The sequence below is a fragment of the Cryptotermes secundus genome, unplaced genomic scaffold (assembly GCF_002891405.2).
Source record: "Cryptotermes secundus unplaced genomic scaffold, Csec_1.0 scaffold367, whole genome shotgun sequence".
In the NCBI taxonomy this organism is placed as follows: Eukaryota; Metazoa; Arthropoda; class Insecta; order Blattodea; family Kalotermitidae; genus Cryptotermes; species Cryptotermes secundus.
This window is the reverse complement of record NW_019731266.1, coordinates 359,682-377,418: the sequence shown is the minus strand read 5'-3', so window position 1 is coordinate 377,418 and position 17,737 is coordinate 359,682. Positions and strand designations below refer to the sequence as shown.

At 43.7% G+C, this 17,737-nt stretch overlaps 2 protein-coding genes across 8 annotated transcripts in view; one reads left to right on the top strand and one right to left on the bottom strand.

The window, feature by feature from the left end:
• The window catches only part of LOC111866769 (protein Wnt-5b), a 440,161-nt gene that overhangs the window by 315,420 nt on the left and 107,004 nt on the right, over positions 1 to 17,737 (top strand). The gene's annotated exons all lie outside the window — the stretch shown is intronic.
• LOC111866772 lies at positions 5,039 to 6,548 on the bottom strand. Its single transcript, XM_023856016.2, has 2 exons — positions 6,084 to 6,548; positions 5,039 to 5,267 (listed from the first exon to the last, which is right to left on the bottom strand). Exons 1-2 carry the CDS (start codon positions 6,531 to 6,533, stop codon positions 5,136 to 5,138), a joined length of 582 nt encoding a protein of 193 aa, XP_023711784.1. The 5' UTR covers positions 6,534 to 6,548; the 3' UTR covers positions 5,039 to 5,135.

Sequence of the window (17,737 nt, the reverse complement as noted above, 5' to 3'; positions counted from 1 at the left end):
AGACACGTTGCTAGATAGTGACTCTGCCAACAGACACCAACGCGGTTGGTTGATGAGTGAGTGAGTTAGAGAACTGCTGGGACTCAGTCGTTGTGAGCTCTTGCTGTTAGAAGCTGGTAGCTGAGGCAAGTGATATTTCGGGAACCCAGAGGAAGGGGTATATCCGCCGTTGAAAGCCACTACCAAGCAACGGCTGGTGGAGACTGTAACAGACTGAGGACACTTGTCTGCGTATGAGAGTGATTTGCAAAGTGTAATTACGAATTGTGTTACAGTACTCAATAAATCCAATTACCTATCCGAAAACCCGTCTATTGTCACTGCATACGCGTGACAATATGCTAGTGGGCTGAATGAGCTGATGTGTTGATTTTTTTGAAATGATACAATAAACTAAGCCGAAATCTAGACTGGCTGATTCACTCTGACATTCTCAAGGAGAAGTTTTATCCCCCCGACTTAGTTGACAAAGAATATTTAAAAGACCTATGAGTCAGTTGGCCACTAAACTTAACATAGTGATTTCGCCGAAGCCGGGCTACTTATGCAGGTAACTTTGAAAGTCTTAAACGTCACCTTTTTTGAGACTGCGTAGATTTTTTTTTTTTGGTTTATGAGTGAAGTGGGTATTTCTGTTCAGCATGACGTGAATAGCTTGAGACTGACGTGTTGGGGAAGCGTAAACACTCACACAGAAATCTGGTGTATTTCATCTAAATGTTGATAATACAGTGACGAAAGGAACGTATAGAAGTGTTATAATGAAATGTTACTTACGTCACTCGATCGATCAGAGTGAATCATGAATTATCTGCGTAATGCAGTGAGATAATGTGCTTCTTAGGAATGGGTGGTACTGATTTCGTTGCAACAGTAAGCGTGTCTCTCAGAGCAAGTAATTCTATCTTTCTGCTCTTCTGGATGGCGCAGGATGTACTCCAGAGCATAGCAGCATCTCCGACTTGAACCAAACGTGAGCCAGTCGTTTCCAGGAGAAAGCATTCAGAGATTAACATAGGCTTGAACCTGAAACGATTTAATTCGTAGGGGCTGTCTTCGAGGTGTAAATTCTTGTCGTTGGTGCGCCGTGTTGGACCTTCTAAGCTCGTCGCCAGGTAGATAATTGCTGTCCTCTACGGGTTTCTGTGTTTTATTTTTGAAAATTTGTTTAAAACTTTATTTAAACTGTATTTAAGCATCCTGTTAAAGCAAGTGTCACGTAACTTCGAACAAGGCCAAGAGTAACCTTGAATGCGCACAAGAAAAATTTCAGGCAAGGGGGTGGGCTCGATNTACAAGCGATATTAAAACGTCTATATATAGCACAGTCCGTCAATAATGCAACAAATTATTCCTTTTTCTTCCATTTACACTTTTAATACAACATGTTTCAACCCTAGATGGCCATCTTCAGGTGTCTTAAAATATTAAAACTGCTACACTGCGGATATTAATGCAGTTAACACCTGAAGATGGCCACCTAAGGCCGAAACATTTTGTGTTAAAAGTATAAATAGAAGAAAAAGGAACAATTTGTTGCATTATTGACGAACTGTGTTATACATAGACGTTTTAATTTGGTTGAAACTTGTTCTAGATATTGTTTAATTTTGTTGAAATTAGTTGAAACTCATTATAGGTCAGTTGAATCCAATACACACATTGACGCCCAATTTTACTATTTAGCACTGGATATATAATCTGTTTTATTAATATTACTTGGTGTACAACGTTTTCATTTCTTTGTAAATGTCGCTTTTGTGACAGTGTCGACATTATAAGGTCATCATCAGGTAAAGACTTGTAAATAATTTATGGTGCTTATTATTTCTAGTTTATTATAAAATTTGGTTAAACCTTGTTCTAGTTTATTCCTTGTTAGTTACTAGCCGTGTTACATGAAATTTGCTTTTTAAAACATTTAAAAGTTCTAAACTTTTAAATTTTAGAGATACCTGAATATGATCAGTGCTGGTTGAAACGTATAGTGCGCATACGAGTACACAAACAATGTAGAAGAGATTTGAAAGTTTAAAACTTTTAAATGTTTTAAAAATCAAGTTGCAAGTGATACGGCTAATAACTAACAAGGAATAAGTAAGTGGCGTGCAAGAGGGTGCTAGGATACAATATTATTGTTCTAGTTATTGTTAAATTTTGTTAAAATTAGTTGAAACTTATTCTAAGCCAGATGAATCCTGCCCACACCTTCACGCCATATTTGGAAATACAATTTTCTATTTCATTAGTGTTTTGTTATTGCTAGTGGGGTGGGACTAAGTCCCTTGTACTGCGGCCACTTGTGGCCTATTGTACCAGCCCCAGATGATAGATGAGGGTGATTGTGGAGAATTGGTGGAATGAAGATTGGCAGGGGAAACCGAAGTACTCGGAGAAAACCTGCCCCAGCGCCACTTTGTCCACCACAAATCCCACTTGACCATACCCGGTGGGAAGCTCGCGACTAACCTCTTGAGCTATGGCGCGTCCTTTCATTAGTGTTAGTAATTATTTAATCAGAATAATTTATATTTATATAATTTAATATCTTTCCTTTGCGGAACAGATTTTAATAACGGATTCTGATGATGAAACCTCACACAGAGTCACCACATGAACCACAGAGGCGGGAATGGTAAACCAAGTTTAGAGAACACTTCGTGAGATCTAATATGCTTAAAATTCTGCCACAGAAACTAAGATAAATAGTAATAGTATGGCATGTCAGTCGAAAGCCAGAATTGTGAAGCCAACGGAGACAACCGTTGCTATGCAGTGGCTCAGTAGCCCTTACGTGATGGTCGCAACAGACGCGCGTGCAACAATAGAAGAGCTGTTGGAAGAGGTGTTTTCTGTGAGGTCCATGCCGAGGCTATATAATGAGGACAAATTGCCAGAGAGAAAGTCCTGAGACGGCACTTAGAAGAGTAGGAGGTTGGTGTGAGACGGACGCCAGCCTGCGAGGTCGTGAGGCTGGGAACAGAGGATCGTCCGCTGTTGGAAGATGTTACCAAGTAGCGCAGTGAAGATCGTTGACTGAAAAGCTAGTCTTTGTGTGATATTGATTTGTAAAGCGTAGTCACGAGTTGTGTGTTAAAGTGTCCCATAAATCCCATTACCAGTCCAACCCCCGTTTATAGTCACTAGATCACGTGACAATATAGTGATTATCGAACTCTTCTACCCTTAATTTCCATTATCAAATATTCCCATCACCTGAATTTTGTCAGAATTTCCATAAAATTTCGTATCGTCATAATATTTGCAATTTTTAACATATAAATTGTATGTTTCAACAATTTGCAGTTTGTTTAACGACACATTCTGTAGCTCAGACGATGTACATAAGGTATGGTGGTAAAAGCAAAGCAAGTAAGTAAAGGTATACCTGTAACAGGCCGCGAAGGCCCATAGGGTTGTGAGACGTCGAGGCTCCCACATTAATGTCTGGTGGTAGTATGGTTAATTATGAATTGTGAGGGATACGGGAGGAAGCAGACTTGGGGTAGTTCTGGATATTCCTCGCCTTCGTCGGGATGCACAAAATCGTTGGTCATATAGTGAGTGTCCTGGATGAAATGGGAAGAAGACACTTTGAATCTGGATTGAGAAGCGCTACTGTTTGAGACAACTAGTTCGAGATGTAAACAAAAATCGAATGTTTGCGATACGCCTACTTTCAGAACATTTCAAATTTGTGTAATTGGTTCATTAGTTGTTGCTACGGACGTATGGATTCTTCGCGACCAGGGTTGATGCCTTGTGTTACTTTACATTATATAGAAATCCCCTTAACTGAAACTGCATATGTTTCAGTACTTGTTATGACGCCGTGTTTTAGAATTCTGCAATGGATATTGTATATATCTCTCCCACGTCAGAAGTTCACTGCCACCATGCTAGTATTACAGTAACCCCTCGCTGATCAGGGGTAATTCGGAGGAGGAGAGGTCGTCTGGATTAAGTCATAATCCAAATTACCTACCTGCCTCCCTGCCTACCCCTCGGCGCTACAGCCCTTGAGCCTTGGGCTCCTCTACAATCAGTCTCCACAACCAATGACTGCTGCCATAGGAATGGACCCACGCATGATGACCCGAGGCTGGTTGTTAGGTTTCTGAACAAAATTCTTTTTACATGATGAGGTTCTTAGCCTCATGCCCAACCCCCAACCTGGAGGACCAGGGGTTCTCTCTTAGTCTGGACTCTACCCTTTGACCTTTCCAGCATGGTGACCCTACTGGTAGTTAAACTACCGCCGGCATAGCTCTCGAGGTCACAGAGTCACGCAAGCCCCACCACCACGACAAGGTGGAGATACGTTTAGGGGGATAATCCAAATTATTGAACAAAATATAGCCATAAATAATATAATAATACATAAATATATGTATCACAGGTTTAGCCCACTTTCCTTATTTAAAAAAAAAGAAGGCTTATACATAATATCAACTTGCTGTCTGTTTGTGTATCCGTGTTCGTATTCTTTTGTGTGTGTGTCTATCTCTCTTTGTGCATTCCCCCAAATTTTTGTAGGAACCTTATGAGAGCACCTTGCTGTCTTTGTATCTGTGTATCCCACATATTTTTGTTGTTGTTTTCTTTGCCACACGTCTCATATCAAAGGAAACTAGGTGCTAAGTTCTTGCCAGAACTTGTAATTTCATGGCTCAGTTTAGGCATTACAAGCGTAGGCTTACTTCTTGTTCCTTGTATGCAACGCGAATTCACACGTTAGCATTTGAAGCAGGAATTTCTTGTTCATGATATATAAATATGCAGTTCATACTTCATAGGAAACACGTAACATCTGCATTAGAAAGACGAGTTTTATCATAGATTCCAGAATATCCCTTCGCAGTGTTTCCGCTTATGTACAAAAGGATCTAAATTCAAATAAACTGCATGTTCATCGCCGTGAGAACGTAAAAGGAGGTAGGGGTGATAAGGTTGGGTTATAACAATGAATTTTGAGAATATATATATATATTTATATTTATATCATTTAATTGAATATTATTAGTTTACAATTGTGGAATCGTTGTTAATTGAAAGAAGTTGAAATACAGAAATAATTCTGCGTGTAAGCACAGACCACAAATACTCGAATTCATTTCGCAGTGCGTTTCATGATGTTACATTTTATTGTAACTAATCTCCTGTCTGACTTCTGGTGGTGCCTTAACTCTGAGCTCTCTGTCATCGAACCTGAAGGTCTGCTCCACTGGGATCCGTTCCGCCTCGCCGGCCGCCATATTATCGCGTGTCTGTAATTGGTAAGAAGATGTCTTTAATATGTAACCTCGGTTTGTATAAAGCTAGATGGAGTAGTGCAACATGGCATGATGCGAACGTCCACCCTGTTTCTCTTTTACGATATTAAGACTTCTTCATATGTTGCGGATTAAGAGCTCTGACCCTGCCTGTTGGAACTGAGAGTAAAAGTATGTTATCGTAAATTATTTTTAGAAATTTCTTGAGATTTCACTGGACGGGAGCGAAGTGGACTGGCGTTTCCTTCCTTTAGGAGACGGCATCGAATCCTATGCAAGGAACTTATAAAAGCTTGCTCACTGAACATTTTAGGCACACTTTTAGTTAATTTCACCACACACCTAGTAAACAACTTGGAATATCGCAGTGCTCTTAAAACTCCATTAATGTAGGCTCATTGCAAGGGAATTATTTCTTTCGGTTAATTTGAATTCTTTTTTCTTCCTTCTGCTCCCACTTTTGGAGCATAGGGCTAATTTCTTAGTTTCTTGAACATTTTACAGACGGTAGGACTCCTTGGACGGGTGATCAGCTAGTCGGAAGGCCTGTACCTAAACACAGTATAAACACACATACCAAACATCCATGCTTTATGTGAGATTCGAACCCACAATCGCGACTTCCGAGCGATCGAAGACAGTACATGTCTTAGACCGCTCGGCTACCGTGACCGGCTGGGAAGAAACAGGTTTTAATAATTCCGAGTAGGGAGACAGACATACTTCTGTTGCTGTGCACTGCTCACTGACCTGAAGTTAGATAGCTCTGTATTTAGGATATTCATGAAATAAAAGAAATGTCTTACTCACCAGACGGGAAACTACGACGACGAAATCATAGGTGTAACCGTACACCCATTCGAAGGTCACGAATGTTAGAATCCAGTAGTTAGTACCTGGTCCACCTTCCAACAAGTATTTACCATCCCCTTCGAGCCAGGTTATCTCGCCTTGTATTGCTTCTATTACCCAACCATCAAGGTAAATAACAATTAGGGTGTTGTTAGTTGGGATACCATATGTAAACGTTACTCCTTGATACAGCAGTTCAGCGATTTCTAGTCCCCGTGGATCTTCTTTATGGTTCTCACGTGTTTCATTGATGACTGAGATCTTTGGATGAAGACTTTTCAGGGCATGCAGTCGGGCTTCAAACGCTTCGCTCGACGGGGAGGCTTTCACGCCTTGCAGACCACAGTCGGAACAGAATAACAGCAGCCAGAAGACAAGCGAGACGGAAAGAAGTGTCTTGACCGCCATGTTTCTGAGTGGTAGTCCCAGGAAGAGGCGCGTTCTGGAACATTAGCAGACACTTTGTGTTTATATAGTCCTCGTGTCACGTGACATGCTCTAAGTAGCAAATCATTTTCGTTGCTCTAATCGTCGGTACGTAGATCTACTGCTTTTAACTTATCTTATAATCTGTTGTTACTGCATTGTGTTGGTTAAGCTTGTGAAGTGCCACTTCAGTTTCTTTGTGTAGGAGTCGAATTTTATATCGTCGAGATATGAACAGAAAATATTAGGAGGATGAAAGTGAAAATACTCGAAATAGAATAGCAGACAAGTTCAAGTCTACCTTCATGACGTGCATCATATACTGCTTAATGAACTGTTATATCTGAACTTGATCTTGTGTTCGCTTGAGCCTACACAGGGCCTTTGTTGTCTACGTGACTTGATTTTAGGAGTTTATGCCTGAGTTCATTTACAGTTAGAAACGTGACTTAAACTAACCTATACAGTTAGGCCGCGCCATAGCTCAAGCGGTTAGACGCTGGCTTCTCACCGCGGCGTCCCGGGTTCGATCCTGGGTCTAGTCAAGTGGGATTTGTGGTGGACAAAGTGGCGCTGGGGCGGGTTTTCTCCGAGTACTTCGGTTTCCCCTGCCAGTCTCCATTCCACCAAATTCTTGAATCAGTGGCCTCAGGGCTGAGTGGACCCAGTTGGACTCCACCCCTCACTAAGCAAATAAAAAAAAAAACTAAACAGTTATGTATTTATCATTTTCGGATTTTTAAGGAATAAAAGTGAGAAACAACTAATTACACAAGATTTTGGTTGCTCTGTTTATAATAGCTCTTGAAAGTGATCATTGTCAGCCTGAACACATCTAGACTCGCCTGTGAGACGACTTTCTGGTGCGTGAGTTCAGTAGGATTGTGTCCTTTTTGCCGGCTGATGCATCCAGAATGCAATGGGGCAATGAATTTCGTGTTTCCAATTTGTTATGTTGTGATATAGGTTGCATGTGCTGCCGAGGGTAGGGATCGAGGTCTTTGAGGTCTGGTGATCTGGGTGGCCATTTTTATTGATCACCACGGTCGAGCCATTGACCAGGGAAACAGTGGTCAAGATATGATTCTCCTAAAGGTCTAATATGTAAGGCACTGCTTCGTGTGGACAGTTTACATGCAGTCGTGTTTCCAGGGTTGCAGCTTGTGAGGAGTGGGACAGTTCGGTCTGCAGACATCTCAGAAACATGTGACCTTAAAGTGACCGTGGAAAATAAAGAGGCGAAACCTCGCACTGTGAAGCGAATCGCGCCGCACATTTACACTGCCTTGATTTCGAAAATTCGTTTTGTGGCACCACGGGATTCACTTCTGAATACAGATGAGGAATTGCCATATTTATTTTCAAATCTTTCTTGAATACCAGTCTTCCGCTTCTCAATGAGGGAACGTCAGGCTGAAACTCTTGAACTCAGGGAGTGAAGAAGTGAATCGGCCGGTGTATAGGGAAGGGGTACTGTACTACTAAGGGATAGATCCGACGTGTTGAGTACTCCAAATCACTTGCGCCACTCTTGCTCATATGTTGCCTTGCTGAGATTTTTTTTTCGTAACTTTTGCTTTAAGTAGTAAACCGCGTGTTGATATAGGTTGTTTTGCTTTTCGGCAGACATCGTATGTGGTAAATATATACTGAAGATGACAATCTTATTGTTTGCCGAAACGATGGGAAACGCTGAACTTCCTTCAGGTGTCATTACCGATAACATGCTACTAACCAATCTTTCGTGTTGGAAATTCAGTACTTTAACTTAGCTGTGATTGTATGTTATTGAAGTTATGGTTAGGAGTGCATCTTAATAAATTCATAAATATTTGTATGAAATTATAGATAAAGGTAAAGCTGCCCCTCTGCTTAACTAATTAAGCAGTACGTCATGAAGGATTAAGGGGGAGTGGATGTATAGATCCACATTTTCTTGACCTCGGCGCTAGTTGGAGGTGAATGGTCAGCTTCACGCTCCTGCCGCTTTACCCCCGGGGGAAGAGCCCTCGGTAGCCATTGGATAGGAGGTTGGATGGGCCCCAGAGCCGGTCTGGACGACGTGGAGAACAGAAAATTCTTGCCCCCCCCCGGGACTCGAACTCCGACTCCTCGGTCGTCCAGCCCGTAGCTAGTTGCTATACCGACTGAGCCATCCCGGCTCCGATTTGCATGAAATAATAGGTAAATATGTGATGGACCTATATAGGGCAGATTTGGTCATGACAGTTACTAAAAATACCAAATATAAGTTAGATTTATTGGGAGGACCAGTCAGATGGGCGGAGAGTGGCACCTATCCAGCAGGCGGATGGGAGGGGGAGTGTGAATCATTGATTTTTTTTTTGGACATAAGAGAATGCTGTCAGCAGTTGTCGCTGTCGTGGTATCATTGCTCTTCATGTTCATGCCCCAACAGAGGATAAAATTCACGGTGCGAAGGACACACTTTTGTAAGTCTTCGAGGCCTAACATGAATACGAAGGAGTTGAAAGCCGTGAAATCTTCTAGGTTCAACAAAGATGTTAGGATAGACTAGAAAGGATTCTGACAATGGTGTATGCTGTACAGAACTATAAGGCTTATTTTGGACTTTATCCATCGTCTGGTATATATAAGACAAAAAACCCACAACTTTTCGGAGACTGAATCTGTCTTCGTCCTCAGTTAGATGGGGCAAGATAGACCTACTCAGTTGGGCCCGTTAGAAAGAACTAGTCTCAATCTCTGGATACCACTGTCTTATATATACCAGACGATAAAGTCCAAAATAAGCCTTATAGTTCTGTACAAAAGATATTAGGATTCTTCAGGCGGACAAGGGCAGCTGCACAGTGGTGTTTGATGAATGCAAGTACAAGTTGGACACTTTGCTAGAGTCCAGGGTTTATGAATCATTGCCCAAAGATCCTACAGCTAAGGTTGAGAGGAAAGTACAGAAACGTCTTTCAAAAAACTCAAAACTATTCTCGCTGTCGATCTAAAACACAAGTTGACTCTATATTACAGCAGACCTTCACATCTGTATGGTCTTCCGAAGATTCACAGCCCTGAGATGGAATGTTCACGAGAGAAAAAGGTCTTACTGTTGTCACCGTGGACAGTGAGAGCGCAATAGACTCGCACCCCCGGTGTGTGCAGTGTTACAGCCCGGTTGTCTTGCTTGCCTTGTTCCTAAGCTTGGTATCCAGCCAGCATTCCCACCGTGTTAACGACAATTCTGGGTACTGACTGGCCACGCCGTAAGTAGCAGACAGTGTGACGTCAGGTAACATAATTACTGAAATCTCTTCGCTTTCATACCCCACGGCAACATCTATCATTCCCCGTGGATCCATTTTCTGACTTCGAGGCAGTGTTCCCTCGATATCTGAGGTCACCTGAGGTTGCTGAGGATTATCTGACACATTGTGCTTATCTCGTGGTCATATCACGTGGTATATTCTATATTATCTACGTTATGCAGATGTAATGAAGTATATTTACATTTACCTCAACGTTTTGTTATATTTGCGTGTTGATCACGTTTGTGAAGAGGCACTTCAGTTTCAAGGCTTAGGTGTCGAATTTGTCATTTGTCACTGAGCCGGACGTCAAGATATGAACAGATAATATCGTTTCTAAAAACAGAAGAGAGCGAAGTCCAAGTTGAAGCACTGAATCATGAATTGAATAATTCGCGTGTGTGACTTGTATATTTCAGCTATGTACATTGTTATCTATCTATACATGTCGATTCACTACTTACTGTATCACCTATGTCCGCGTCATAGCTCAGGTGATTAATCGCTGGCTCCCCACCTCGACGCCCCGGGTTCGAGCCCGGGGTCTAGTCATGTGGGATTTGTGGTGGACAAAGTGGCACTGTGGCAGGTTTTCTCCGAGTACTTCGGTTTCCCCTGCCAATCTTCATTCCACCAATTGCTCCACAATCACCCTCACCTATTATTTGGGGCTGGTACAATGGGCCAGAAGTGGCCGCAGTACCAAGTGGACTCAGTTTCCACCCCACTAAGAATAATAATAAAATATTATAATGTCTCACCTCCACAGTTTCTACCCGAGACCGTTCGCAGGCAGAAATATCGTATAAATGTAGGTTAGATTCTCAGCGGTTAACGGAACTTTAAAAAATATTGAGTGAAAATATGTTTGCATAGATTTTTCACTGCTGAATTTACAGTAACCGGTGAGGATGACAGCCCTGAGCCTGAGTATAAGTCTCTGCTCGACTATGTAGCTAGGATCACTTAATTAGAAATATCCTTTATACCAATTGCAGCATTTAGAATGCGGCGAAGCAATGCATCTCGTTTTTCCTAATGTTGTTGGCACTGTAAATCTTTCTTGTGGTTCCACAGTTAGAAATCTAGGTCAGTGTTTCTCAACCGCAGTACCGGGCCCTCGTCTTGTAGAAAAAAAGAATTTACCGGGCCGCGGTCTGATGAAGGTTGAGAACCACTGATCTGGGGAGTTGAGGTCTGGAGATCCAGGTGGCCATTGTCGAGGACCACGGCTCTGTCTGTCTCTTGGCCGGCGAAGCTATGATCGAGATACGTTTTCACTTCTCGGCTAAAACAGGGAGCCGTCCCGTCGTGATGAAGATGTACGAGTATAGGCAGTCAACCCAACGGTACAGTGTCTGACGCTATCCCTGTAACAGGCCGTGGAGGCCCATAGGGTTGCGAGACGTCGAGGCTCCCACATTTCCTAGACAGTTGGCTCACAGATGGCAGTGAGGTTGTCAGCCTTACGCGCCGGCCGCCCTTTACCCCCAGGAAGATTTCTGGTACTCATTTCTGTTAGAGGCTGAGTCGACCCCAGGGCCATAGTGCGGCTGGAAGGATTAGGTCAGTTGAAGAAATCCAATGAGCCCCTTCGAACCCGCGACCTTCTGGCTTGTAGCATAGTGCCTCAATCAAATGCTTCTAACAGTTCCTAAATTTCGGTGTGTAGAAATTGTAGAAGAGTTTGACCTGTAGTTAGTTAGTTAGTTAGTTATTAGAGAGGGTGGGTTTCCCCATGCACTTAGACCTGTAGTGGTCCATTGTGCTTCCCTCTATGATTTCTACCAGCCTCTATATCCTACCGGTATTGGTGCTTACCATCAGTCCCGCCCAGCCAGCGAGACCGGCTCTACTGGCTGAGAAGTATTTATAATGCTTCCCCCATCTACCGGAGGTATTAGTGACTGCTGCTGGGCGGCAAACGTCCGCAATTTTGCTCAGTGACCTCCTTTGGAGGTATGAGGTTCTTTTACATGCCGTAAAGCTACGACACGGGACCCACGGCTTAAAGTCCCTCCCGGAGGACTTGTTCCCTGAATTTTTCCGCCCTTAAAAATTCGACGACCTCCGCCGGGTATTTGAACCCGCGTACTACGAGTCATGAGGTGGGAACGTTACCTCTAGACTACGGAGGCCGCTTGTTTGACCTGTAAGAAGTCCCTCCAGGAAAAACATCCGATTGTGAAGCTGAGGAAGCCAAACATATACATTAATTGGATGTTGCATAATTCTTGGCACTGTGCTGCATTACATGACCGCCTCTCTGGTCTAGTGGTAAGAGTTCCTGGTTACAGATCCAGAGGTCCGGGTTCGATTCCTGGCGTTACCAGATTTTCTGAGAAGTAATTGGTCTGGAACGCGGCCCACGCAGCCTCGTGAGGATAATTTAGAGCTATTTCAAGGAAGTATACCGACCATCGACCGCCGCTTGTCGGCGAAGTTAGTGCCAACTTTAGCTGATAGAGGGCGTCACGTGGTGAGTGCAACGCATCCCCACGGCCGTTAATCTCGGTTTTATAGACCGGAGCCGGTATTTCCTTGAAATAGCGCCTTAATTATCCTCACGAGGCTGAGTGGACCCCGTTCCAGATCCATTGCTTCTCAGAAAATAGGGTAGCGCCGGGAATCAAACCCGGGACCTCTGGATCTGTAGTCAGGACCTCTGACCTGTAGACCACAGAGGCAGTCCGACTAGTACTCGTAGATCACCGTACATTATTATAAAATGGATGCAGGGAAGATTTTTTGGCTGTATAAGGCTGTTTATTCAGTATCAAGAATCAATATGCAATCTTATTTTAGCCCCCTCTCTGAACCCTGACCCGCCCATACGCGCGTGTTAAGCTTTGACGTCACTTAACGAAGGCCGAGGAATATTACGTCAACACACCTGTGATATGCGATAACTGGAGGATCCGCGCCCAGATGTTAACGGTGCTCTCTATAGTGGCAGTTCTTAAGTTTTGACTTCAGGAGATATTCGCTTGGAATCTCGGCAAAGTTACTTTTATCTAGACTGAAAGTATTCGTGGCTCTTCTCAGTCATTCCAGATTAATAATGTTGCAGTTTCTGGTAATATTACACTGCCTTTTACTTTGAAGTCCTCGCTTTTCATGGTGCTGTTCTAACTTGCGAAACAAATCATACATTTTATTCATAAGCAAACAAGTACAACATATACTGTGACATATCAACCCATTGCTAGGCAACGACTCGATAAACATTTTCCCGCGGAGACAGATTCTTGGTAGACAGCCTGTTGCTGAGTAATGCGTACAACAGTACGCGACAATAAAGGGCATCACATTCTGGGAATCTGATCAATAAACACGCTGCTGTAACAATACGCGAAAAGAATGGCATGTGTTTTCTGTGTGGTCCGCGCAGTGCCCAGTGCTGGGTAAGGGGCCAATGAACATACGTTCTGACATATGACACGTGTTTTACCTTAGGTCCGACCCGAGGATATATAACGCAGAATTCCATGTGAGCAGTCAATATGCCCGTGTTGGGGGGGGGTCGAATACTTNCTCGGACTCGGACTCGAGAAAGACTGCGCTGGCAAGGGCCAGCAGCATGTACAAAAAACAGACCCGTCCTCTCGTCAGAGAAGTTGACCCACAAAAAAAGAAGACCGTAACTATCAAACAGTAATAAATATTTGGCCATGAGCCGCAGATGGGGCTCGACACCAAGACTGACTGACTGAGCGTCAGTCGCAGTGTGACTTTGACTTCAGCAGGCAGTTGGAGGACAAGAATGAGAGTTGCCGGTAGGAGATAGCCACGGAATTCAGTAGTTGAAGAAGAATTAGAATTTTCAATTTTTAATAAACTTTTAATACCGTTACCAGGATACGACTGGTGAAAACAAGGCATCCTAGTGCTTGTGTAACGTTGAACTGTAATTGTGTAAATCAGTATTATCGCTGTATTGCTTGTAAGTATGAGTTGATTTTATAAGGTGTTAATAAATCCATCTAATCCAGAACCCATTATTATTAGTCACGAAACTCCGGACACATGACAGTACTGTTTGATACTTACTTTAGTTGGGCACTGTATTTCTCGTTTCCTTATAGCTTTGTTCTAAAAGCAGGGTTGCTGTTCACAAAAAGTTCTAAGTGAAATATTGCATAAAACCAAAGTAATCTGTCACACTCTTCCTCTGTACCAGTTCTGGGGAGCGAAAGCTGAGGATATATCTTGGGTTTATATTGAATTTACTGTGGCATTTAGAGGGCAGTCAGATGTATCTGACGAGTGGGTGGACGGAATCGTGGCGAGCAGCGCACCGAGCGGACGCAGCGTGGACTTCGAGGGAACGATTGGATGGATGTCTTCATGGGGGGGGGGGGTAGAGAGGTAGAAAGTACGTATATTAGAATTGTGGATGAGTGTGAGAGACCCTGGGAAAAGAGAGCGACACTGTGTTATAGTGAAGGAGAGAGCCCGATGGTCATAAGACGCGTGTCTCTCCTGTACGTCCCTGAACTTGCAGACTGTCATGGCCGTGTGTTTCCGGCACCCTGGGTGCGTAGCGACGAGGTGAAGCTCGTCCTCTTCTCCGGATCTTCTAACCTCGGTCGGTCTTGTTCTGGGAGTATCGCCGTCGGTAGCCTGTTGTATGGTGGCCGACGCCCCAGGCAGACGAGTCGCTGCGTCCTGCTCTGGACACGGTGCCTTGCGCTCTGTAGCCCTATATGCACGGGCTCTGTTGCTGCCTCCTCTCGTTTTCCGAGCGTCTTTCATCTTGCATCCGGCGTCGGTCTTGGAGGTCCTTTCGAGAGTGGCTGGTGCCCCCACGGCGCCAGGACGTAAGGTGTCTGTAGCCTCTTTGTTCAGTTGGGGAGAGGGGGAAAGGAGACTGGATCCTCCGGATTTTCCTGGTCGTCGATTTCCGGACTCTGGAGAGCGCTCCGGCGGATGTGTCTGTTACCTCCAGCTCGAGGACCTGATTGACGGCCTCACTGAGTGTTTATTGCCCCCCCCCCAAAGAGCAGCTCTCTTTCCATTAAACCATCGACGAATTCACCAGCGGCTTCCTTCCTAGCTGGGGTTTACGGTGCTGCCACATATAGGAATCCAGGGCTTTGAGGTCTCGTGATCTAGGTGGCAATTTTTATTCATCACCACTGTCGAGCCATTGACCAGGGAAACAATGGTCAAGATATGATTCTCCTTCTTCTTCTATGGCGCAACAGCGTAAGTCAATAAGTAAGTTACAAATGGATATAGAACTTAAACAAGTAAGAGTACTGATTTGAAAAATGCTTTTATTTCTCAGCATAATCTCACTGTACATTGAGGCACTTGTCCCATCGTTTCACAAGCCCCTGAAAACCATCAGCATAAAATTCTTTGGGCTGCTGTCGGAACCAGGCGTGTTGCTCTTGCATGACAACGCGCGTCCCCATACTGCCAACAGAACAAATGAGACGCTGCGAAATTTCAATGCGAAGTCCTCGAACATCCTCCGTATATTCCCGACCTTGCTCCAAGCGACTTCCATTTGTTCGGCCCTCTTAAACATCTTCTTTCGGCTGAACATTTTCCCGACGATGAAGCTGTAGAAAGGGAAGTCACCGCCTGGTTCCGACAGCAGTCCAAAGAATTTTATGCTGCTGGTTTTCAGGGGGTTGTGAGAAAATGGGACAAGTGCCTTAATATACAGGGAGATTATGTTGAGAAATAAAAGCATTTTTCAAATCAGTACTCGTATTTGTTTAAGTTCTATATCCATTTGTAACTTACTTATTGACTTACCTACATATAAGGCACTGCTTCTTGTGGACAGTTTACATGCAATCGTGTTTCCAGGGTTGCAGCTTGTGAGGAGTGTGACAGTTCGGCCTGCAGACATCTCAGAAACGTGTGAGCTGTAAGGCGACCGTGGAAAATAAACAGGCGAAACCTCGCACTGTGAAGCGAATCGCACCGCACATTTACACTGCCTTGATTTCGAAAATTCGTTTTGTAGCGCCACGGGATTCACTTCTGAATACAGATGAGGAATTGCCATATTTATTTTCAAATCTTTCTTGAATACCAGTCTTCCGCTTCTCAATGAGGGAACCTCAGGCTGAAACTCCTGAATTCAGGGAGTGAAGAAGTGAATCGGCCGGTGTGTAGGGAAGGGGTACTGTACTGCTAAGGGATAGTGCAGACGTTCCTCTCTGTGACATGATGACCATGTCTGCGTCGCGGTATTACGGTCATAGCATTGCCCATTATCTTGAATACTCGATTTCATTTACACTACTCTTGTCCCTTATATTTTATTTTTGAGTAACTTCTGCTTATAGGAGTAAGCCACGTAGGGTGGTACAGGTTGTTTTGCGTCTCTGCATACATTGCATTTCGTACATTTATACTGAATATGGCAGCTGTAATACTTGTCGAAACAACGGCAAAATCTGAAGTTTCTCTAGTGCTCATTGCCGATAGGATGTTATAGTGCGCATCTTTCGCGTTGCAAATCGAATTTTCTTTATATCAACTTTGGTTGGAAGATAATGAAGGCGTGGTTAGGATACCTATTTGTGTTCAGTTATTATAAATTAAGGGCCCCCATACACACACACAGTTTGACCTCCATTTCGGCCTGCACAGTTGAAGACTGAAAGGCAAAACTGATGTGTGTGGTCCGGCCGGCCGGCCGGCCAATCGTTTGGACTGTTGGCCTGTGGGAAACCCGTCAGTCCGTCAGTTCTGCCTGCAGGACCGTATCACGTGACGTGTGAGACTCAACATTATAGGCTGGAAGACCGTGATTGTGGCATGAAGCCTGCCGCTTTATCTGCGCGTGTATGGGGAGGAAAGGGAGGGGGTAAACTGTCACAGTTTTGCCTGTAAGGTCGATCAGAAGGCCAAACTGTGTGTGTATGGGGGGCCTAAGACGGACCGAAACATGAAAGCAAATTTTCACACATCAGACCTCGTATCACAGACATCAGACTGCAGATCATAGGATCTGACATGAACTATCCTCCAACGAAGAGGCCGAGCAATAGCTCAAGCGGTTAGTCGCTGGCTTCCCATCGCGGCAGCCCGGGTTCGATCCATGGTCTGGCGAAGTGGGATTTGTGTTGGACAAAGTGGCGCTGGGGCAGGTTTTCTCCGAGTACTTCGGTTTCCCTTGCCAATCTTCATTCCACCAATTGCTCCATAATCACCCTCACCTATCATCTGGGGCTGGTACAATAGGCCAGAAGTGGCCGCAGTACAAGGTACTTAGTCCCATCCCACTAGCAACAAACAAATCCTCCAACGAAGAGAAGTCGTGGCAAATAACGAGGGCCCACCCGTGTGTACTATGCAGATACAACCCAAACTGATGACTTTCGAACGACTGTTACTTTTGTTACAGGTACAGTGAACTTGTTAGTTTAAGAATTGACCGAATGGTCCAACTATAACAGCTATATTCACTACTTGGTTGATTTTTCTTCGTTGAATCATAATAAAGCGTTTCGTAGTTTCTTGGGTCAGGTTAGGTGAGTGTTGTTTCTGTCGCATTGTATTCATCGTGAATTCACACGAAGCAGGAATTTTTTGTGCAATTCATTTTTCACAGAAAGCCCATTGCGTCCGCATTAAGGGGCCAGTTTTATAGTGGATTTCAGAATAACGCTTCGCAATATTTTCATTCATGTAAAGTATTGATCCGATTGGAATGAACCGCATGCACAGCGCGGCGAGAAAGTAAAATCTGGTAAGGATATTAAGGTTGAATACAAAAACATGAAGGTTTTGAAATTATATTTATTTATATCATTTAATTGAATATGATTGATTTACATATGTGGAATAATTGTTAATTGAAAGGAGTTGAAATACAAAAAAAAATATTCCGTATCTAATTAAACACAAACGTAAATAAGTCTAATTGAATTCGTA